A 24,201-nucleotide genomic window follows, 5' to 3' on the forward strand; every position below is an offset into this window, starting at 1 on the left:
ATAAATTTACACATGACAATATATCTAGACAGTTGTACAAGACCCATACAAGGACTAGGTTTTTTTTTTTTCACCCTCATTCATTGAGTGATGTCACGTCACTTAATAGACCTCAAATTTCACAAACGAATTTTGAAAACTCTAAACTCTCAGTTATGTCAAAGGCAAAAACTATGCAAACAAGAGAAATACATCTCACCATCAACCCCTATCAACATGCTCAACACCCATTTTGAAGGTTTAAGAGAGCATATTAAGAGAGGAGTGGGACTAAAATAAAATTATCTACATGTCCAACTCTATAAGTTTGACAATTAAGCATGGTCCAAAAAGCAAGACTATCAGAAGATGAATATCCAAAAATCAATACTCTTCCCAATGTTTCTACAACAACCAATCAAACAACATAATTTTAAAAAGACACCGTTTACAACAGTGATAAAATTCTAAGGGTCTATGATATCATGACTTTTACAAAATATAAATACACACACATATATAAAATATTTATAAATGTAATAACCATTGATAACTGGTTAAAAAAAAAAGCTGGAAAGCTATCATAATCATGCTCACAAGAAGAAAACAGCTAAACAAACTGAAAATCAACAACTCATCTCAGATAAATCAGAGAATTAAGGTCACAAAGAAAACCAACTGTCCACTAGAACTGAAGACAAAGGCCAAGACAGAAAATCACAGCTTAACAGGAGCAGAAACTGCCACTGGAGCCAGCAACTGGCACAAAAACTTAAACAGCACTTGACTAGAGTTAGAGTCTGAGATGATAAAACCTCCTGGAGGCCCAGCCTTAGTGCAGCTACCCACCTCCCAAAAGTTTTACTTCCCAGAGCCCCACCAGATTCTCAGACTGAAGATCAGAGAAAAGTCTCACGTTTCTGGCAGACGAAAGGAAAAACTAACCATTCTGAAATATGTTTAGAGCATTCTTTTCTCCTTAACATAGGCTGGACTCAAGAGACACTATTCTACCAAAAGCTGAACCTACTCGGGTTTTACCAAAACCTGAGCTAGGGGGGAAAATATCCAATTCCAACACCCTGTAAGCCTTCCCATCTCACCAACTGGGGCAGGGGGTGGGGGTGCTGAGAAGTATGTGTGAGGGTCACAGCCCAGGCGCACAGGCCCAGAAAAGGAGCGTGCCCTAAACCTAGCAGCTGTGGATCTCTACCTGCTCCACCACACCTCACCACACCAACAGGGCTCCTGTGTAATAACTGGGGTTACAACCGAGAGAGCTGCATAGGCTTTATTCCAGAGGCGCTGCTAGGGAAACCCGAAGATGACAGGATAAACGAGACAAGGACATTACAGGTAATTTTAGCCTCTGAAACCTGTTTACAGCAAACAGTAAACATAGCCCGGCTCCTAGCCAAAGAAACATAAAACTTCATAATAATAGCTAGCTAGCTCATTGATCTCAGGTCATTTTACCTGATATATCATGCTGGAATGAAATATTTGTAGTGCTGAGAAGGAAAAAACACCACCAACCTAGACTTCTGAGTGAAATTATCCCTCGGGAATAAAAGGAAAACTAAAGAATTTCTCACACAAACAATAACTGAAGAATTGTTTTGCCAGTAGACTTGCCTTGTAAGAAATGTCAAGTTTCTTAGAAAAAAGGAAAATGACACGGGTCAGACACCGATCTATATGTTAGGGAAAAAAATAAATGAAGATAAAAATATAGTCATTGATGAGAAGCTTCAAAGCAGTCAACTCTGTGCAAATTAATCTATCAGTTCAGTTCAGTAGCTCAGTCATGTCCTATTCTTTGCGCCCCCATGGACAGTAGCACACCAGGCTTCCCTGTCCATCACCGACTCCTGGAGCTTACTCAAACTCATGTCCATCAAGTCAGTGATGCCATCCAACCATCTCATCCTCCGTCATCCCCTTCTCCTCCCACCTTCAACCTTTTCCAGCATCAGGGTCTCTTCCAATGAGTCAGTTCTTCACATCAGGTAGCCAAAGTACTGGAGTTTCAGCTTCAGCATCAGTCCTTACAATGAACATTCAGGATTGATTTCCTTTAGGAATGACTGGTTAGATCTCTTTGCAGTCCAAGGGACTCTCGAGAGTCTTCACCACCACCAGAGTTCAAAAGCATCAATTCTTCAGTGCTCAGCTTTCTTTATGGTCCAACTCTCACATCCATACGTGACTACTGGAAAAACCATAGCTCTGACTAGATGGACCTTTGTTGGCCAAGTAATGTCTCTGCTTTTTAATATGCTGTATACATTGGTCATAGCTTTTCTTCCAAGGAACAATTGTCTTTTAATTTCATGGCTGCAGTCACCATCTGCAGTGATTTTGGAGCCCAAAAAACTAAAGTCTCTCACTCTTTCCATTGTTTGTCCACTATTTGCCATGAAGTGATGGGACAAGATACCATGATCTTCATTTTTTGAATGTTGAGTTTCAAGCCAGCTTTTTCACTCTCCTATTTTCATCAAGAGGCTCTTTAGTTCTTCTTCACTTTCTGCCATAAGGGTGGTGTCATCTGCATATCTGAGGTTATTGATATTTCTCCTGGCAATCTTGATTCCAGCTTGTGCTTCATCCAGCACGGCATTTCTAATGATGTACTCTGCATATAAGTTAAACAAGTTGGGTGACAATATACAGCCCTGACATACTCCTTTCCCAATTTGGAACCAGTCTATTGTTCCATGTCCAGTTCTAATTGTTGCTTCTTGACCCACAAACAGATTTCTCAGGAGGCAGGTCAGATGATCTGGTATTCCCATCTCTTGAACAATTTTTCAGTTTGTTGTGATCTACACAGTCCAAGGCTTTGGTGTAGTCAATAAAGCAGAAGTAGATGTTTTTCTGGAATTCTCTTGCTTTTTCTATGATCCAACAGATCCAATGGCAACTTGATTTCTGGTTCCTCTGTCTTTTCTAAATCCAGCTTGAATATCTGGAAGTTCACGGTTCACATACTGTTGAAAGCTTGGCTTGGAAAATTTTAAGCATTACTCTGCTGCCGTGTGAGATGAGTGCAATTTTGTGGTAGTTTGAGCATTCTTTGGCATTGCCTTTCTTTGGGATTGGAATGAAAACTGACCTGTTCCAGTCCTGTGGCCACTGCTGAGTTTTCCAAATTTGCAGCATATTGAGCATAGCACTTTAACAGCATCATCTTTTAGGATTTGAAATAGCTCAGCTGGAATTCCATCACCTCCACTAGTTTTGTTCATAGTAATGCTTCCTAAGGTCCACCTGCCTTCTCATTCCAGGATGTCTGGCTCTAGGTGATCACATCATCGTGGTTATCTGGGCCATGAAGATCTTTTCTGTATATTTCTTCTGTGTATTCTTGCCACCTCTTCTTAATATCTCCTGCTTCTGTTAGGTCCATCTCATTTCTGTCATTTATTGTGCCCATCTTTGCGTGAAATCTTCCCTTGGTATCTCTAAATTTCTTGAAGAGATCTCTAGTCTTTCCCATTCTATTGTTTTCCTCTATTTCTTTGCATTGATCACTGAGGAGGGTTTTCTTATCTCTCTTTGCTATTCTTTGGAACTCTGCATTCAAATGGGTATATTTTTCCTTTTCTCCTTTGCTTTCAGCATCTCTTCTTTTCTCAGCTAAGGCCTCCTCAGACAACCACTTTGCCTTTTTGCATTTCTTTTTCTTGGAGATGGTCTTGATCCATGCCTCCTGTACAATATCACGAACCTCTGTCCATAGCTCTTCAGGCACTCTATCAGATCTAATCCCTTGAATCTATGTGTCACTTCCACTGTATAATTGTAAGGGATTTCATTTAGATCATACCTGAATGGTCTAGTGCTTTTCCTTTCTTTCTTCAATTTAAGCCTGAATTTTGCAATAAGGAGTTCAGGATCTGAGCCACAGTCAGCTCCCGGTCTTGTTTTTGCTGACTGTATAGAGCTTGTCTAACTCAATGAAACTATGAGCCATGCCGTGTTGGGCTACCCAAGACAGACAGGTCATGGTGGAGAGTTTTGACAAAATGTGGTCCACTGGAGAAGGGAATGGCAAACCACTTCAGTATTCTTGCCTTGAGAACCCCATGAGCAGTATGAAAAGGCAAAAGGATAGGACACTGAAAGATGAACTCCCCAGGTAGGTTAGGTGCCCAATATGCTACTGGAGATCAGTGGAGAAATAACTCCAGAAAGAACAAAGAAAATGAAAGTGAAGTCAATCAGTCATGTCCGACTCTTTGCGACCCCATGGACTGTAGCCCACCAGGCTCCTCCATCCATGGGATTTTCCAGGCAAGAATACTGGAGTGGGTTGCCATTTCCTTCTCCAGGAGATCTTCCTGACCCAGGGATTGAATCCAGGTCTCCCGCATTGTAGGCAGACGCTTTACCGTCTGAGCCACCGAACAACACACAGTTGTGGATGTGACTGGTGATGGAAGTCCAATGCTATAAAGAACAATACTGCATAGGAACCTGGAATGTTAGGACCACGAATCAGGGCAATTGGAAGTGGTCAAACAGGAGATGGCAAGAGTAAACACTGACATTTTATTTTATTTTATTTATTTATTTTTTTTAACATTGACATTTTAGGAATCAGTGAACTAAAATGGACTGGAATGGGTGAATTTAACTCAAATGACCATTATACCTACTACTGTGGGCAGGAATACCTTAGAAAAAATGGAGTAGCCATCATAGTCAACAAGAGTCCGAAATGCAGTACTTGGATGCAGTCTCAAAAACGACAGAATGATCTCTATTCGTTTCCAAGGCAAACCATTCAATATCACAATAATTCAAGTCTATGCCCTGACCAGTAATGCTGAAGAAGCTGAACGGTTCTACGAAGACCTACAAGACCTTCTAGAACTAACAGCCAAAAAAGATGTCCTTTTCATCACAGGTGACTGGAATGCAAAAGTAGGAAGTCAAGAGATACCTGAAGTAATAGGCAAATTTGGCCTTGGAGTACAGAATGAAGCAGGGCAAAGGCTAACAGAGTTTGGCCAAGATAACACAGTGGTCATAGCAAACACCCTCTTCCAACAACACAAGAGAAGACTCTACACATGGACATCACCAGATGGTCAATACCGAAGTCAGACTGTTTATATTCTTTGCAGCCGAAGATGGAGAAGCTCTATACAGTCAGCAAAAACAAGACCAGGAGCTAACTGTGGCTCAGATCATGAACTCCTCATTGCAAAATTAATCTATAATTCCTATATAAAACACATAAATATTTCAACGAGGTTGTGTGAATTTCTCACACTGATCTATAAAGTATTTGGAAAGAATAGTAATGGAAAAACGTCAAAAAGCATGAAGCACTCAAGGTTTCCAGGTTTACTATGATAGGAAGAAATAAGCTGGTACAAGCAAAGGGCTAGACAAAGAGATTCATGAAACAGAACAGAGAGCCTACAAACATACATACGGCAGATGTGTCAATGGCAGATGGACTACTACCAACAGTGGAAAACCATGCCCAGAAAGCATCTGGCAATGTGTAGAGACCTTTTTGATTGCTGCAACTGAGGGGAGCCTCCAAATCTACTATGAAGAGGCCAGTGATGCTGCTAAACATCTCTCAATGCCCAGGACAGCCTCCACAACAAGGAACTGCCCATCTCCAAACATCCAGAGTGGCAGGGTTGAAAGTGAGACTGTTAGTCACTTGGTCATGTTTGTGATCCCCATGGACTGTAGCCCACCAGGCTCCTCTGTCCATGGAGTTCTCCAGGCAAGAATACTGGAGTGGGTAGCCATTCACTTCTCCAGGGGATCTTCCCAATCCAGGGATCAAACCTGGGTCTCCTGCATTACAGGCAGACTCTACCATCTGAGCCACCATGGAAGCCCAGTGTCAAGGCTGAGAAACTCTAGGCCAGGAATAACAAGGGGCACACTGTGAGTTAGGTGTGGACCAGAAGGGAAAGAAAATAATAAGCAAAGAAAAACCCCAAAACAAGTCAACAAGGTAGGGAGAGATTTCTCAGGTTCATCCTGTCTGGGGGGCAGCTTTTCTTAACAGTTATTTCATGTGAGGAACATGTATGACCAAGTATATGTAAACTAATCTCTTTATAGACAGAGTTACCAAGTAAGCCAAAAAATATCTTTTTCAAAAGCAGCCAGAACTGACCGTAGAGCAATAGTCTTTCAATAAAATAGGATACTGTATCACTGCTTCAAAAGCCGATAGTGTGATCTTGATAAATTCTTCTGATGCCATCAGTCCTAGAAATACAGTTAATTATTATAGATGTTTATTTACATGTCCAAAATCATAGGATCAAAATCTTCAAGCAAAGATGTAAAATGTCCCATGATCTACTCACCTACAGCTCCATCTATGTTAGTTTCTCCTGAGTCTATTGATTTAATATGACTCTGAAAAAAATATAAAAATGTTAATAAATGGAGATTTTAAAATAACTGATGTAAACACTATGCAGAGGGGGAAAAAAAAAACTGAACATATGATCCTATGTGTTCATCATGATTTACTTCCAGTGGTAGGAATCAAGTGATTTTTATATTCTTTTTACATTTTTCTACACTTTCTAAATTTCATGTGATAAGTAGGCACTAATCTCTTTATCCAGAAGGCGAAAGATAACATTCTTAGAAAGTCTCTGATTGAGTTAACACACACAAGTCATTAGAAATTTTTTTCAACATCAAATCTCTATTTATTCAGCAGAAGTCATGTCCCTATTTTGAAATCAGGTGAATTTATTTCAGCCAAATTATATACGTAATAAATAAGAAAAAGAGGCATTTTAACAACAATTTGACTGAAATAATTTCACAATTTGATGTAAAAAAAATTCAAAGAAAGTATCTTTTGATTTCAATAAATCCACTTAAATGTCTACAGCTTAAGAAAGAAGAGACAAAACAGTGTTTATACTACAATTTTTCTGTATAACTTTTAAAGAATATGTAGATAACACATGAACATAGATGGAGACAAAACTTTTTGAGGGGGAAATCACAGGAACCACTCACAGAGGCTCCCTGTGAGGAAGAACACTGGATCAGGAGGTAGACGTTCACTAATCACTTTCTGCACTGTTAGAATTTTCTAACTATATACATGTATTAATTTTTTTTCCTTTGTTTAACAGCAACAAGGGTTTTCTAGATGGTGAAACTATAGGGTTCTTTTATTTTCTTCCTTATGCTTCCCCTGTTTAATTTTTTAAAAATCCCTACTGAATGTTTCATTGATTTGCCAATTTAAATCTCTCTGGGTCGATTTCTTTCTCTTCATTCTCAGTGTAACAGGAGTTAATCAGGTGAGAGTGAGGACAGAGCAGGAGACCCTGGAGATTCAGGGAGAGGAGGGAAAGTATGAACAATCATCCAGGTGAGCGTGAAGGTATATAAATTAGGAAGAGGAACCTGATGCCCCAGTCTGCAGAGAGGACTCGCCTGAAGTGAGCAGTCATGAATTTAAAGTGAGACCAGCTGCTTTCCTCATGTTTTTCTCGAGCCACACTTAGTCACTCAAAGCAGGGGTGAGGGAGGTAGAGAATTAAAGTGAACCAGCACTTGGGTTTGCCAGAGGAGGACGATGGAGGAAGGGACAGGAAAGGGATCACGGGTATACGCTAGGTAGGGATAGGGGTTGAACCAGGGACTCAAAGCTCAAGAAAGAGAATCGTCAAGTCACTGGGCCCAGGGAGGGCAGGGTGGTGAGTGCAAAGTGGTGAGGCCAATTTAAGTCCCAGAGGAATTAAAGGACTGTTGGAGATGAGGAGCAGGGGTAGTGAGCTAAAAATTAGGTGTCATAGCCAGATAGTATGATGCTGAAAATAAGGCTATGGGTGGAGGCAGCTGAGGGAGGGCAAGACACACCCGTGGGAAGAGAGGTGGTCGAGGAGCTGAGAGGATGAGGGGCTAGAAGGAACCTCCGCAGAAATACCTGATTCTCTAACAATGACCGCGAATCCGGTGCTGAGAGAACATGGGAGTGAGGGGGAATGACCCAGAAAAATCTGTAGATGACCACACTACACCGGGCATCTTCTGAGGCTGTGAGCTTCCAAGCTGGGAGTACAGCAGGGGAGCAAAAAGGGTGGACACCTACTCCACAACTAGGCTCGTTAGATGGAGGACTGTGGGGCAAAAGTACGGCCCCATCTAGGGGGAAAAAGGCAAAGAAAGCTACGACTCCAGGGTAGACCAGTGCCCCTCATTACTGTTCAGTCCTTCTGAGAAGCTGAGAGTAAATTCTCTAAGCAAGGTGGGTGGGTATATTACTTCAGGGTGTGTTAAATTTTTTTTAAACAAACAATTTTTAAGAAAAGGAAAAATCTTCCTAACAAGAACACTCATGTGGCAATGAATAAATATATAATATCATATTTTTTAAATATAAGGGAATTCTTTGGCAGTCCAGTGGTTAAGAATTGGCACTTTCATTGCCAGAAGCTAAGATCCCACAAGCTGTGTGACAGCCAAAAAATAATAAATAAAAATATAAGAGTACCCTCTCTCTGCTTTATCTTCTACAGCTGAAGTCAAAATCTATCAACAGACCAACACTCACTTAAAATAAAAATCTGGAGAGAGTCTTTTCTGACTATCTCAAAGCCCAGGATTAGCAAAGATTTATTGATTTATTGCTGGTGGATATTATAATCACATTCTTGTGTGAAAACCAGAATCATTTCATCATTTCTTTCATTTGAAAATCTGAATTTTTCTTTTTGTAAAAAAAACTATAACCACCACATAATCACTGAACTTTCATAAACTAATGAGGCCAGAACTTGAGAATAAACACAACTAAGTCCTCTTCCTCAGCTCATTAGTCAAGAGCATTTTCAGAAGGACACAAGAATCACAGTGAACATCACGAGTTTTCAAACAGATTTCCTTAATATCATTGCTTCCTGTTTCCCAGCCTAATTCAGTGAAGGTACAAAAGAACTAAGGTGAGTTCACCTTGGAACTTCCCCACAGCACCTCCCCAGATGCCTTGCTGCGTAAGTGTCCCTGGGTACCTTTTTTTCCCCCTCTTACTGGAGATGGAGGCAGGTACAATGACACATTGCTTCTGCCAATAAGAAGTAAAAACAGCAATCAACAGCTGTGTAGTCCTCTTTGGCCTGGGCCCTTCGAAAGATTAATAATGGTTTAAAAGTGTCCTACTAAATTGCTTCCAAACATGTGCCTCTTTAAATCATAAAGACCCCAAAACTTCCTTTTGCTTGGGGGGGATGGGGCGGAAAGCTAAAGCCAAGGCCTCCAAATATAAAAAGTATCCTGAACTTTTCTACCAAAATAAATTTTTAAAAAATGATACCTATAGGTCAAAAGGCAAACCATGCCTGGTACCAGTATGAAAACAGAAACCAATGGGAAGCAAAATTCCAACAGCCCCTCCAGCCTGCGCCTTCAGGACCCTTCTAATGAGCAAAGATCACACCAAGTATGGCTGTTGTCTCCACCCACATGAGGCAGGTCAGCAGCCCCTGGAGAGCTCCTTTAGCAGAAGCCCAAGAAGTTCTTAGATACAGCTACTAATGGTGGACCCAAAGTCTGAATACCTCAAATCAGTGTGCACTTTTAAAATATAAAGGGCTTCCCTGATAGCTCAGTAGGTAAGAATCCACCTGCAATGCAGGAGTCTCCAGTTCGATTCCCAGGTCAGGAAGATCCACTGGAGAAGGGCCCATACCCCATCTTCTGCCCAAAAGAAAACAACCCACACAAATAACCAAACCAACCCTCTTAACTCCAGGGAAGCTTTGCCTAGACAAAATTTAAAGTAATTGTTCTCAAGCAGAAAACTCAAGGACTTCAACGTGCAGATTCTGCACCGTGAACTTCCCAGAGGCTTCTACTCCTTCCAAGGGAGGAGTAGACCATGCCTCTGGCACTGGAGGGCACTGTAACTAACAATGGTATTTGTGGCATCTTCTGGACAGACTGTGGATCAACTCGCAGAAGCAACAGCCAACTCGCAACAGCTCACAGAAACACACACCAGAATTGGGTGGATAACTACAACCAGGCCCATGACTTCAGTCAACGCTTCCTCTCCCTGGACTAGTGTTTCATCAGTGCGGCCAACACTAAATCAAGAAAGATGGACGCACAGCTAAGGCCAAGTAACAGATGCGGTAAGAAAAGTAACAGAAAAACTCTGCAACTGGCTGCAACTCAAACTAGGAAAATGCCCCAAACAGAGCCAAGAGACCTCTTCCACTGTGTGTGTAAACTCCTATTACTTGAGCAACACTATCAAGGGAAAGACTGCTAAAGAATTTTCAGTATCACAGTTACCTTTGAACCAAGCAAGTTATCTCCCATTCCCTGAAAGTGCCTATGTGAAGCAAACCCATACAGAGCCCTATTGAACACCCCCACCCCTCAAAGGGTGCACTCCCTCCTGGGAGAAGGTGAGGAGGCCCTTCCTCGGGGGGAGCAGATGGGTTACATGAAGCAGAGGAGGTCTCCCTGAAAGACACAGATGGAAGTCCACAAAGACTTTTATATTGGAGTTGCTTAATAGTTCCTTGAAAATCTAAACTGTACTCAGTTACTGTAAGCACACCAAAGTACTACACATGAGGAAAAAATAGAATGAACACAGGACAATTCTACCTAGCCCAAACAAACAAACACTGGGCCAAAATATTCCAAGGAGGGCTGCAAGGGCAAAATTACTATGATCAGGCTCAACATGTCAGCGCAGTGGAGGTATAAGCACAGAACTACAGTGCTGCTCAAAATGATACCCATATTATCCTTAAAAAGATCAGAAAGCATATTAAGGAAGGTGGCAGACAAAATGCTCACAATTTGCAAATTCATGAATGTGCTACAAAAATTATATGCTTTGTAGAATTCAAGATTTGAGGATGATAATGATCTGAAGTTAAGTACAAAAGAACCTATACTGCATTGACTAAACACGCTGCTTATAAAAGTCAGTGACCTCTCTACTCAACAGTCATACTTCAAAACATCGTATGTTACTGTACGATCAACATTCTAGAAAACTACATCCTCATTTGTGGATGGTAATCATTTTTTCTTTTTTTGTTTACTCCAAACCAGCAATAAAATTGAGATATTTACTTCATTTTAACGAGACACCTATCTGATATGGCATTTTTTAAATCTCAGCTCAGCATTTATTATTAACATCAAAGGAAGACAGAATAGGCTGCGTGACAAATGTTTTCGTTTTCCCTTTATACACCTCGCTGTTTTATCAACAGTATATACTGTAAGTGTTCCAGGCAAGGGGAGAAGATAACATAATTCACGAGCCACAACCTTAACAAAAAGACTATTTTGTGTGTGTGAGCAAAAATCGAAGTGAAAGATAATACAGTGATTTGTTTTCCACTGCTACTCATCTCATTAAAATTAAAGATAAGGTTAAATTGAGCTCCACTTAGAGAAATGTCATCACAGAAAGAGACACGGCACATAGCTGGACAATGTTAGCCAAAGGAAATTATAATACTGTGTTTCCAGAATTCCATTTTTACCAATTTCATTATTTTAAATTTTTTCATGATGTTTAATACCAAACACTATGAAAATCTTTTCAATGGACTTATTTACCCTACCTGGTCTGTCTCTAAACAAAATGCGTTATCAGGAGAGAATGTATTTTTCCCCAAATGTCAAATTTTATTACAGTCAACAGATAAAAATACAAAAAGGTCACTTCCCTAGAGACAAATAAATACCACTAAGATTTTTAAATTACTTCATTCTGACACCAAATCCCACAAACAGTAGGGACAGCCACATTTTTATTAGGAACATGAAAAATTCAGCATTACTCACAAGAATAGTTCCATAACTGAAAAGGAACTCTTCTGTTACAACTTGAGGTCGAAATACCTGTGTGATGAGAGTTTGCATAGATTAAATCCTGAAAGCCATACATAAGAAAGAAATGATAATGTTTCGTCTGAGTTGACATTTCTCAGCTCCACTTTTTCCCCAAAAAAGATGATACCTGAGACGTTACCAGGTGAAGCACTACAGGCATGAGGGGGAGACACATCTTCAGCTGCTTTGCTTGAACTGTGGATGGGTGTTTACGGCCAGAAACGTTAGCCAGGGCGTTAAGAATGTCACCTGCAAAGCACATCCCAGAGCACACGTGAGGTTAGAGACCACAAATGCTTAGGGACCACTAGCTGTAGGCTGAATATTAATGGGATTGCTAAGGGAAATAATCTCCAAATAAAAGAAGTGGGTAGTAGATGCACTGTTTTATTCCCAACTCTTGACATTACAACAGGAAGCTGTGGCCTCTGGGGACAAGATGGACATAAGACTTATCTCTCATCTGGAAATTTAAAATAAAATATAAAAATGATTTTTCTTTTTTTGTACTTTACAAATATCAACCATGAGTATCCATTACTTTTGTAAACAGGAAAAAGTTATTTTAAGATTTATAAGCTAACAGGTCATAGATTAGATTTCTCTGGTAGTAGAATAGGATGGTAGAAGTAAGAGATCAATTCCCAAAACTTCTCCTTGGATAGCCAAGTCCAACAATAAATAAACCTTGCCTTGCTAGACACACGAATCTCATCATCATCTCCTAAGACAAGATGGGTCATGTAAAAAGAAAGTCAGCTACCAATTGACCAGATTGTGGCCTTCGGTCTGGAGATTTTAAAAGGGTTACAATCCAGATAAATTTGAAAAGCTCTATTTTCAGTCATGAACAGGCAAAAATCTCCCACATTATTAGTAAGGAGCAAAAGGTTACTGTGAATCAGCCATGAAGATATTTTCATTACTTTAATATTCTGAATTTCTGAGTCTAAATATCTTTTACAGTAACAGGCTGGATCAAATTTAACATTTTAAACATTTCTGGTTTATAGCCACATCTGCTGGGAAAGCATGGAATGCGATTTTAAACTAAATATACACATTCCTTAGATAATTTTTGCATCTGTAAATAACAGTGAAATAACAGATTTTGTTAGCTGTAATAAACATCCTTTGAGATCATTATTACTTTCATCTTAAATTTTTCAAACCAATGAAATTTTCAAACTTTAATATCAAAATTCTTTAATATTAAATTTTGGTGCCTATGTATTTTTAAATTATTGTAAGAAAAAATAAATTTGTGGTTACAACCTGAAGGAAAAATGTTTTTCTTCTGAATTATGCAAAGAGAAATTTTGAGAAAAGTTCCTAAAATGATAGCCTAAGTCCAATTTTAACCAATTAAAATGTTTTCCTTTTCTTTTCCAGGACTGCAAGATGACACCTCAATATAGCCTAATTTAGCCCTTTAGCCTCAATCATGTCACTGATACGAAATATTTATGATAACAGTTAGGGAACATTGAAATTTTGAAACTACACATTCAAGAATTGTCACTGTGCTCGCCTGTAAAAAACAGACCATCAAGAACAAAAAGAGATGCCCAAAAGCCAAGTCACAAAACGATAAGCAGGAAGGGGCCTAAGGATGGACGAGACTCCAATTTACCCAGGATACGTGGCAGCTCCTGCACCATGTGACGGATGAGTAGGTCAAGGCATCGGGACAGGTATTCATTGCCACTTTGCTGCTCCTTGCCTGGAGTGGTCTTCCTGCTGTCTCTCTCGATGTACATCACCAGCCTACACACAGAGAAGTGCCAAAGATTACCTCTCATGATAAAACAGTTGATAGCATCTGCCCGAAAACACCACCATGGCAAGTGTTTCCAGGGGGCACCGTCCCCATCGTGTTGACATTTAGATACGGAGCAACTTGTCGAGCACAGGCTATTGCTGCCTTAGAAAAATGGAGACATTTATGCAGAGAGAAAATAAGGCAACTCTGAATATCTCTGCCAGTGTTATTACAAAACGACGCCCTGACTTCATTTGCCTTTGGCCCATTAAAAGAAACCCCGCGTTCTTCAGATGACAGATGAAAGGCAAACAAAAGCCTCTGGAAAGAAGAGGGCTTTGGCATTTTGAAGAGTCAAAGTAGAACCACCAGTTGTCTGCACCTTCGTTGGACATTAGTCTTAAACTTGCTCTGAATCCCAGGCAAGTCATAAAAATTCCAGTTCTTTCACTAAACTGTGTATATAAATCCAAAAAAAATGATTCATTTCAGCACTGGATATAATACAGAGAGCAGATACCATCTGAACATCTGGATTTCACATGCCCTTTTGTCCTCTGGTTTAATGATATCTGTCTCTTAATAAACTTATTTCTTCTTCAAACCAGTGGCATTTGTTATCATTCGTCTCTGAACCAATAGCCTCCAACCCAGAACCAGGGGACTTGTTGAACCATCACTCTGGGTACCAAGGATATTGTTGAAAACTCTTAGGCCCATACTTCCTTCCCTTTGCTAGACCCACTACCCAAGTTCCCAGTCCCTGCAACTCTCTAAAGGGCAATGAGTTCCCTGACTTCAAAGGCCCCTTGACTGCAATCCCCCTTGCTGGACTCCCCTTGCCATCATCAACCATCTCTCCAGCTCTGTTGCAATCATCATTCCACCCAAATTCTGCTTCCCAAAACTCCCACTGTAAACCAGAAAAGGATGGCTCTGGATACAATACACATACATAACATACACTGAAATCTTAACACTCAGCATTTATGTGGTTCTCTTAGTAGATTTGTGCATCCTTTTGCCTTCTTACTGGTCATTATTTGTAGCTCTATTAGTAAAGACCTGGGAATGAAACCAAATCAAAAGTTTAAGATCCATATAAGCCAGCTGGCATCTCTGTTTCAGTTGCTGATTAAAGCCCTAGTCACACTCTAACAAATACAAGACACTGCTCAAAATGTAGAGTAAATCCTGATGAATCCATAGAAATATATCACTATGACTTAAGAAACAGAGAGCACAGAGCCCCATGATGATAGGTAAACCAAAGAAATGAGACACTAATTATTTCATGGTAAGTGGAATCCAAAAGCTTCCCATAAAATGGGGTGTGATAGAAGATGTGATAAAATGAATGAGATCAGCCTGGGGAGCCAGTCAGCCTGGAGCTCCAGGGAATCCACAGCAGGACACACTATCGCTGTGGCCTGGAGCTTCCAAGCGAATAGCAGCCACTCCAGGAACCTCTTGCTCAGCTGACACCTACTCCATCAGCCCAACTAAGGAGCAGGACCAGAAAACACCATCTTCGTTTTTGGTTCCCCAAGATGCATTGTCTGGTATCTCCTGCCCAGTCTCACCATCTGCTGAAAAGCTTTATCCAACATTGAAGATTCCAGCATTTAACTGTAGCCCCTCCAAGCTAAGTATTTCAAATATACCCTCTGACTATACTGACTATAATCTGCTCTTATTCCTGCTTGCACACTCTTCCACTGTGACAGTTCCTCAGCCTCCAAGGAACTTCCACTGATTGAATCTATGACATTGCCTCCCAACCCATGACATCATCTTTCAAAATCCATGACATCGTCTCCCAATCCATGACATCTCCCAAAAAGCACTCCCTTTTTCTCACTTGGAGAAGGAAATGGCAACCCACTCCAGTATTCCTGCCTGGAGAATCCCATGGACAGAGGAGCCTGAGGGGCTACAGTCTACGGGGTCGCAAAGAGTCGGACACGACTAAGCGACTTCACTCACTCACTCACTTTCCTCACTTACTTCCTGCTTCGATTGCATCCCACCATCTATCATTTCCTTGTGCTCTTTTTTTTCCCACATCAACATAGTCAAATGATCCAGATGAATCTAGTGATCTATACGCTTCCTGTACATCTGCAGAGAGGCTGCTGAAGTCAAACATGGAGCAGAGTCGCCCCACTGTAAAAGGGTCACACCAATATTCAAGGGCACAGAACAGCACCAGCACCGACCCTATCTCCAAAACGTTCTTCTCTTTAAACCCTGAAATTTCCATCCTCTTATGAGATTCTCAGTGATTCTGCCTCCTACTATACAGAGAAAACATAAAGCATCATGAAGAAATTCTTCCTAAATCTAAACTTAGTGTGTATCCTACCCTGGCCTCCTTTCCTCCCATCACAACCACTGACCTCTCTCTCCTTGCAACTCTGTCTAGATCACATTCCCTTCCCTTTTCTCAGAATCTTGAAACAGCCAATTCCTTCTTTTTCATTTTGTATACTCACTCTCTCCCATTTAACAAAATGCTTTTCCTGTCCTTCTAGCAACTGCCCCATTGCCTCTCTCCTCCCTTCCTCAGTCAAACCTCTTAAGAAATCAATCTATATCCAATATCTCCTTTGTTCCTCTTAACTTCTTCCACCCACCACAATCTGCTCTCATTCCCATCACTTTTCTAATGAGTCGGCTCTTTGCATCAGACGGTCAAAGTACTGGAGCTTCAGTTTCATCATCAGTCCTTTCAATGAATATTCAGGACTCACTTCCTTTAGGATTGACTGGTTTGATCTCCTTGCAGTCCAAGGGACTCTCAAGAATCTTTCCCAACACCACAGTTCAAAAGCATCAGTCTTCCGGCACTCAGCCTTCTTTATGGTCCAACCATCACATCCATACATGACAACCTCCTTACTTTTTGAATTTTTCTGGTTTATGAACCATGAGTAGGAGTCATCTATTCAAACCTTAAGTGTTTTGAAAACATGAAGTAGTATCATTGCTCTACACAGCCAATTAAAAAAAAAAAAACTTTAGGTGATGTAACACTCAATTATACAACATGCCCTACCAGATGATAAATGGTGAGTCTTCGCAAAAATATTACCTCCTTTTCATAAGATCTGTAGACCTCCAATTTCTCACTATGCCAAGTCACGGTGACTTTAAACAAGCGGTAAATCGACGGCAACATCACAGGAGTATCCCAAAACTTTATTACGACCTGTGGCCCATTATGATTTCTAAATTATTTTTCTCCTTTCTTTCAGTAGGGTCACTTTTTCAACTTGACAATACTGACAAAGATTTCAATAAATCTTTGGCTCTAACTCAGAGCCCTACCACCTTCTAACAGCATGATCTTGGACAAATTTCTGAAGCTCTTTATACCTTCAGTTTTCTCATTATAAATGGGATAACAATTCCTACCTTGCAGGACTGCTGTGAAGACTGAATGAGAAAATCGTCTGGGGTCTAACACAAGGTACATACTCAAGAAATGGTAGCTGCTTTTATTACTAATAATAGTTGCTTCTATGAATTATTAGACCACCACCAAAATGAAGACACTGTTTTCTGGAGTGAACAGATCTTAAGAGAACACTCCCATGGAAGGCCACCTCTGCTGTTCATCCTATTCTCTAACTCACTGAGTCACACAAAGAGAGACAAATACAGTATCACTTATATATGGAATCTAAAAAGCACACATGAACTTATTTACAAAATAAACTTACAGTTACCAAAGGCAGAAGGGTAGGAAGGGATAAACTGGGAGTAAAGGATTAACAGATACACACTGCTGCTGCTGCTGCTAAGTCGCTTCAGTCCTGTCCGACTCTGTGTGACCCCATAGACAGCAGCCCATCAGGCTCCACCGTCCCTGGGATTTTCCAGGCAAGAACACTGGAGTGGGTCGCCATTTCCTTCTCCAATGCATGAAAGTGAAAAGTGAAAGTTAAGTCGCTCAGTCATATCCGACTCTTCACGACCCCATGGACTGCAGCCTATCAGGCTCCTCCATCCATGGGATTTTCCAGGCAAGAGTACTGGAGTGGGGTATACACACTACTATATAAAAAATAGATAGACAACAAGGATTTTACCATATAGCACAAGAAGGAAACATAATTCAGTATCTTACAACAATCTATAATGGAAAAGAATTAGAAAACATAGATATATATACCTATATATATAATCAAGTCACTTTGCTGTACACATGAAACTAACATAATATTGTAAATCAACTATAGTTCAGTTTTTAAAAAATAAAACAAAGAAATGGAACCTCAAATGTTTCACTTCACAGCACTGCCAAATGGTTTCCCAAAATGGTTGTCCCAGTGACGTACAAGTTCCCCCTGAGTTACACCTCACCAGTATTTAGTAGTATCAAATTTTTGCTCATTTCTATCTTGTGGTGTTCTCTTGGCAAAACCCTATTAGCCTTTGCCCTACTTCATTCTGTACTCCAAGGCCAAATTTGCCTGTTACTCCAGGTATTTCTTGACTTCCTACTTTTGCATTCCAGTCCCCTATAATGAAAAGGACATCTTTTTGGGGTGTTAGTTCTAAAAGGTCTTGTAGGTCTTCATAGAACTGTTCAACTTCAGCTTCTTCAGCATTACTGGTCAGGGCATAGACTTGGATTACTGTGATACTGAATGATTTGCCTTGGAAACGAACAGAGATCATTCTGTTGTTTTTGAGACTGCATCCAAGTACTGCATTTTGGACGCTTTTGTTGACTATGATGGCTACTCCATTTCTTCTAAGGGATTCCTGCCCATAGTAGTAGATATAATGGTCATCAGAGTTTAATTCACCCATTCCAGTCCATCTTAGTTTGCTGATTCCTAGAATGTCAACATTCACTCTTGCCATCTCCTGTTTGACCACTTCCAATTTGCCTTGATTCATGGACCTAACATTCCAGGTTCCTATGCAATACTGCTCTTTACAGCATCGGACCTTGCTTCTACCACCAGTCACATCCACAACTGGGTGGTGTTTTTGCTTTGGCTCCATCCCTTCATTCTTTCTAGAGTTATTTCTCCACTGATCTCCAGTAGCACACTGGGCACCTACCGACCTGGGGAGTTCATCTTTCAGTGTCCTATCTTTTTGCCTTTTCATCCTGTTCATGGGGTTCTCAAGACAAGAATACTGAAGTGGTTTGCCATTCCCTTCTCCAGTGGACTACATTCTGTCAGACATCTCCAGATAATCATGATGGTGTGATCACTCACCTAGAGCCAGACATCTGGAATGTGAAGCCAAGTGGGCGTTAGAAAGGATCACTATGAACAAAGCTAGTGATGGAATTCCAGTTGAGCTATTTCAAATCCTAAAAGATGATGCTATGAAAGTGCTGCACTCAATATGTCAGCAAATTTGGAAACTCAGTAGTGGCCACAGGAATGGAAAGGTCAGTTTTCATTCCAATCCCAAAGAAAGGCAATGCCAAAGAATGCTCAAACTACTGCACAATTGCACTTATCTCACATGCTAGTAAAGTAATGCTCAAAATTCTCCAAGCCAGGCTTCAGCAACACGTGAACTGTGAACTTCCAGATGTTCAAGCTGGTTTTAGAAAAGGCAGAGGAACCAGAGATCAAATTGCCACATTCACTGGATCATCAAAAAAGCGAGAGACTTCCAGAAAAACATCTATTTCTGCTTTATTGACTATGCCAAAGCCTTGACTGTGTGGATCACACTAAACTGTGGAAAATTCTGAAAGAGATGGGAATACCAGACCACCTGACCTGCCTCTTGAGAAACCTGTATGCAGGTCAGGAAGCAATAGTTAGAGCTGGACATGGAACAACAGACTGGTTCCAAATAGGAAAAGGAGTATGTCAAGGCTATATATTGTCACCCTGCTTATTTAACTTATATGCAAAGCACATCATGAGAAATGCTGGGCTGGAGGAAGCACAAGCTGGAATCAAGATTGCCGGGAGAAATATCAATAACCTCAGATATGCAGATGACACCACCCTTGCAGAAAGTGAAGAGGAACTAAAGAGCCTCTTGATGAAAGTGAAAGAGGACAGTAAAAAAGCTGGCTTAAAACTCAACATTCATAAAACTAAGATCATGGCATCCAGTCCCATCACTTCATGGCAAATAGATGGGGAAACAGTGGAAACAGTGTCAGACTTTATTTTTCTGGGCTCCAAAATCACTGCAGATGGTGATGGCAGCCATGAAATTAAAAGACGCTTACTCCTTGGAAGGCAAGTTCTGACCAACCTAGACAGCATATTCAAAAGCAGAGACATTACTTTACCAACAAAGATCCACCTAATCAAGGCCGTGGTTTTTCTAGTAGTCATGTATGGACCTGAGAGTTGGACTATAAAGAAAGCTGAGCACAGAAGAACTGATGCCTTTGACTTGTGGTGCTGGAGAAGACTCTTGAGAGTCCCTTGGACTGCAAGGAGATCCAACCAGTCCATCCTAAAGGAAATCAGTCCTGGGTGTTCATTGGAAGGACTGAAGCTGAAACTGAAACTCCAATATTTTGGCCACCTGATGCAAAGAGCTGACTCATTTGAAAAGACCCTGATGTTGGGAGAGATTGAAGGCAGGAGGAGAAGGGGACGACAGAGGATGAGATGGTTGGATGGCATCACCGACTCAATGGACATGAGTTTGGGTAAACTCCAGGAGTTGGTGATGCACAGGGAGGCCTGGAAAGCTGCGGTTCATGGGGTCACAAAGAGTCAGACATGAATGACTGAACTGAAGTGATCTTGTGGTGTTAATGCAAACTTTAGTAATTATTATGGTAGGCATATTCTGATATTTCTCTGTTGTTCGTATTTTCTCATTTGTGCAATACCTGTTCAGATCTTCTGCTGATTCACCCATGGGTTACTAGTCTTTTGTTATTGATTTGAAGGCATTATTTATATGGTCTAGAACTGTCCCTCTTCTTCTGTCTTCTCCTTTTGTCTTTCACAATGAAGTCTTCAATCCACTGGAAACTGCTTTATCATAAGGATTTTAAAAGGAATCTAATCCCATTGCTTTTCCAGGCAGACACACTTACCCTGGTACTATGCATTAAAAAGGTACTTCTAAAACTAAGGGTGGAAGAAAAGGAGCAAAAGCACAAATTTTTGGCAAAGTCTGACTAAAAAGCAGTTTCATTTGTAAATTAGCTTTTCTACCCAATGAATCTAAGTGATGGCTATCAGAGTTGTACATAGGCAGAAGTTTGAAGATTTATTCTCTATAGAAAGTAAAGCAGAAAGGTTGTAGACTAAGAGAAAGCAAACCAAGTCAAAGAAGGGGCCAACAAACAAAACTGGGAGTCTCGGTGAATTTCTGAACGAATACCAGGACTTCTAGCCCCCTTCCCCAGGGGGCTCCCCACACCCAGGCAGCCAGGTCCCTGCGTCCCAGGCTGACAGCAAAAATGCTCTTTGGTGAAACTAACTGGCTCAAGAGAAACATCCTAGAGATACTGATGCTAAAGTTCATGTCAAAAATGCCCAATGTTGAGTAGTATTTGAGGGTGTAAATATACCACAATTTATTTCAGTGTTGATGGACATTGAGGCTGTTTCAACTCATGCACACTACCAAGCATAACTTAGGCTGGATCCATGGAAACATTTCTGCTGGATATATACTTGGAAGTGAGACCACTGGATCATAAGGTATGCCTGGCTTCAGATTAATAGGCACTGCTGATATTCAGTTTTCCAAAGTGATGAAGTCAATTTACATTGCAACAGGTAGGTGTAAGAATTCCATTTGCTCTATATTCTTGCCACAATTTTTTCATGTGTTAATTGGCCATTTGAAGATAACCAGTTTTATAAAGTTCCTGTTCAAGTCTATGCTCATTTTTCTCTTGTATTATGGGCTCTTCAGTGCTTTATACATTTTAGCTAAGGGCCCACATCAATTATATGTGTAGCAAATACTTTCCACTACGCTATGGACTTGTTACTTTCTCAGTGATCCCTTGTGGTGAATCGAAGATCTTAGTTTTAAGGTAACCCAATTTATCAATATTTTATGACAGTGCTCTTGTATCCTGCTTAAAAAAAAAAAATCCTGGTCTATTCCAAGGTAATAAAGAAATTTTCAGGTGTTAGCTACTGCAAACTTGTTTTCTCTTTTTACATGAATTAAATCGACATGAATTAACTTCTATGCACAGAGTAATTTAGAGCTTTTTTTCCTTGTACTGATATCAAAATGACCCATTTTCCACTTGCTGTAAAAACCATCACTTCCTCATTGTTTTATCCTATGTCTCTTCTGCTCTTCTCCATATTTTCCATCCTTCTGTCTCTCCTCAATGGTCCCAGATGAATTCAGAACCGTATATTAATTCTCTGTTATTAATACTGTTATTAATATTATTATTAATACTGGTATTAATATAACAGTATATTAATTATTCAGCTCTAATATGCAGTTAACCCAATCCCACGAGTTCTGCATTTCAGTTATAGAATACCCACTCTGTTCTTGTAGTTCTAGTTCTCTACTGAAATTCTCCATTTTCCAAATTCCTGAATACACTGATCATAGTTATTTTAAGTTAGCTTTGTGATTAATTCCATTCTCTGTAACCTCTGTGGATATTGTAATTTATCTCACTTGTTTTTTTTTATCATATCATCTTATCCTCTTGCAGGCTCAATTGCTTTCTGTATATATACAGTCTGTGAGAAGTGGAAGGATTACTTTGAGACCGAGGGTTAAACTCCTCCAGACTGGATTTACATGTAACCCTGGATCACCTTAATCCAACCAGAGATGATGATGATTCAAAAGTGGGCTTCTTTCCCTGTTCCAGGAAATCCTCCAAATAAGTAACAGGGATCCAAATAAATAAATCCTCCAAATAAATAACAGAAACAGAGGGCAGGGAAAATGGAAATGTTTATCTTTTGGACATAGAAGAATGCAAAAGAACTTCCATCAAACCTGTGGTGGATTCATGTTGATGTATGGCAAAACCAAAACAATATTTTAAAGTAATTAACCTCCAATTAAAATAAATAAATTATATTAAAAAAAGAAAAAGTAAATTTATACTTGTGTCTAAGGAGTCAATTTTTTCTAAAATCTAAATTATCTATTACAAAATTTAATACTGTGCTACTTAACTAATGTAGTATGACATACCATTTCTTTAAAGCAAAAACTACTCACTTTCAGCCACTAGCACAGACTGTTAAAACATAAGAAAATATCCATTACCTCCACTGGAGAAATAAAAGACTGATGGGATCCATAACAATATAAAACTCACTCTAGAATGATGCTCCATTTCTTCATGCCCTCTCCAATGCCTTCCCATTACAGGATGTGTTTACACAGGCTATCAGAGAATAAATTGACTTCACGGACAAGGGAACATTAGCTACTAAAAGAACTCACATTCTATGAAGGAAATAAAATGTAGAGACATTTGAGTACAGTATCCATAAACACTTTACAATTTTTCTACAACCAAACTGCAAATGTTATTTCTTAGTGGTCTACAAGGGTATCAAGCTGAAAAGATCAACATGCTGACAATAATCCAAGTGTTATTGAAATGGGGAAGCCTGGGAGTTGAGACAGACATAGGGAGTGGATTGGGTTCCTTTGGGGCAACTTGAAGATTCCTCTTGGGCATGCCACTGAATATGTAAAGATGATACAAACCTGGAGTTTGGAGAGGTCATACAGATGCATACCAACCTATTTGAAGCCACTGGATTGGATGAAATCACCCTAGGACAGTGGTGAAAGAGAAACAAAGAGGGCCCAGGAAGATGCAGAAGAGGGAGAACCAATGAAGAAGAGACCAAGGTGGGAAGAAAGCAAGGAATGCATGTTAACTCTTACCATGAGCCCTTTCACTACAAAGGAAGATTCTGGTTCAAGTTGGCCAGCTGAACCCAAGCATTTTACTTCTCTCTTTTCCACATCCCCTTAGGAAATCCACATTATCCCTAAAAAGAGGAAGCTGTACCATTCACAGCTAGAACCTTCCAAGAATTTTGTCAAGATGACGGTGCAGATGGAAGGGGAGAGAGGCAAGCGCCCATGAAGGAGAAACCTGCCAGGGAAGCAAGGAGAACCCCAGCAGCACCCTCAGCTCCAAACAGCAGGGAGACATGTTTAGGCACTGGAACTGATAAGAGGAGGCGAGTTCCTCACACCTAAGGACAGTTTTTGAAGAAACTAGGACCAGCAAATCGGGCACAAAGACCATGGTGACTACAAGGAGAGGGATCCCAGGAAGACTGCAGGAAGGAAAACTTTTAAAGCAAAGGAATGACTTGATGAAAGTAGCATTTGAAGAACATGAATCTGGTATGGCACAGACAAATGATGAGAGAGGAAGGAAGCCAGATAGGCCATTAGCAGTTATGAGTGTGCAGGTAAAGAGGAGAAACAGAAAGGAACTTGAGAGACAAGAATAAACTGCCTGGAAATGGTGTGAATAGGAGATAAGACTCCAGTAGTCTTTTTCAGAGACAAGGGCACATCCACGTTGTGAGAAATCAATCATACGGATTTTTTAAACAGAGAAGTCATGCTCCTTTAACTTAGTCCGGGAT

General features: G+C 40.3%; 1 protein-coding gene across 50 annotated transcripts in view; it reads right to left on the reverse strand.

Moving 5' to 3' along the window:
• The window catches only part of ULK4 (unc-51 like kinase 4), a 507,208-nt gene that overhangs the window by 344,270 nt on the left and 138,737 nt on the right, over positions 1-24,201 (reverse strand). For 47 of the 50 annotated variants that reach the window (XR_015150977.1, XM_086366093.1, XM_086366087.1 and 44 more), the window contains 5 exons: positions 13,496-13,629; positions 11,990-12,111; positions 11,815-11,871; positions 6,333-6,384; positions 6,137-6,231 (listed from right to left, as the gene is read on the reverse strand). Coding sequence is in view for 49 of the 50 variants with exons in the window: in XM_086366093.1 (XP_086222219.1) it covers positions 6,137-6,231; positions 6,333-6,384; positions 11,815-11,871; positions 11,990-12,111; positions 13,496-13,629 (460 nt within the window). In the remaining variant the exon portion in view is untranslated. The remainder of the gene's footprint in view (positions 1-6,136; positions 6,232-6,332; positions 6,385-11,814; positions 11,872-11,989; positions 12,112-13,495; positions 13,630-24,201) is intronic. The other 3 variants (XM_086366094.1, XM_086366089.1, XM_086366068.1) reach the window with 1 other exon arrangement.

This window comes from Bos grunniens, chromosome 22 (genome assembly GCF_055505025.1).
Source record: "Bos grunniens cultivar Pamir isolate PY7600 chromosome 22, Bosgru_T2T1.0, whole genome shotgun sequence".
Classification (NCBI taxonomy): Eukaryota; Metazoa; Chordata; class Mammalia; order Artiodactyla; family Bovidae; genus Bos; species Bos grunniens.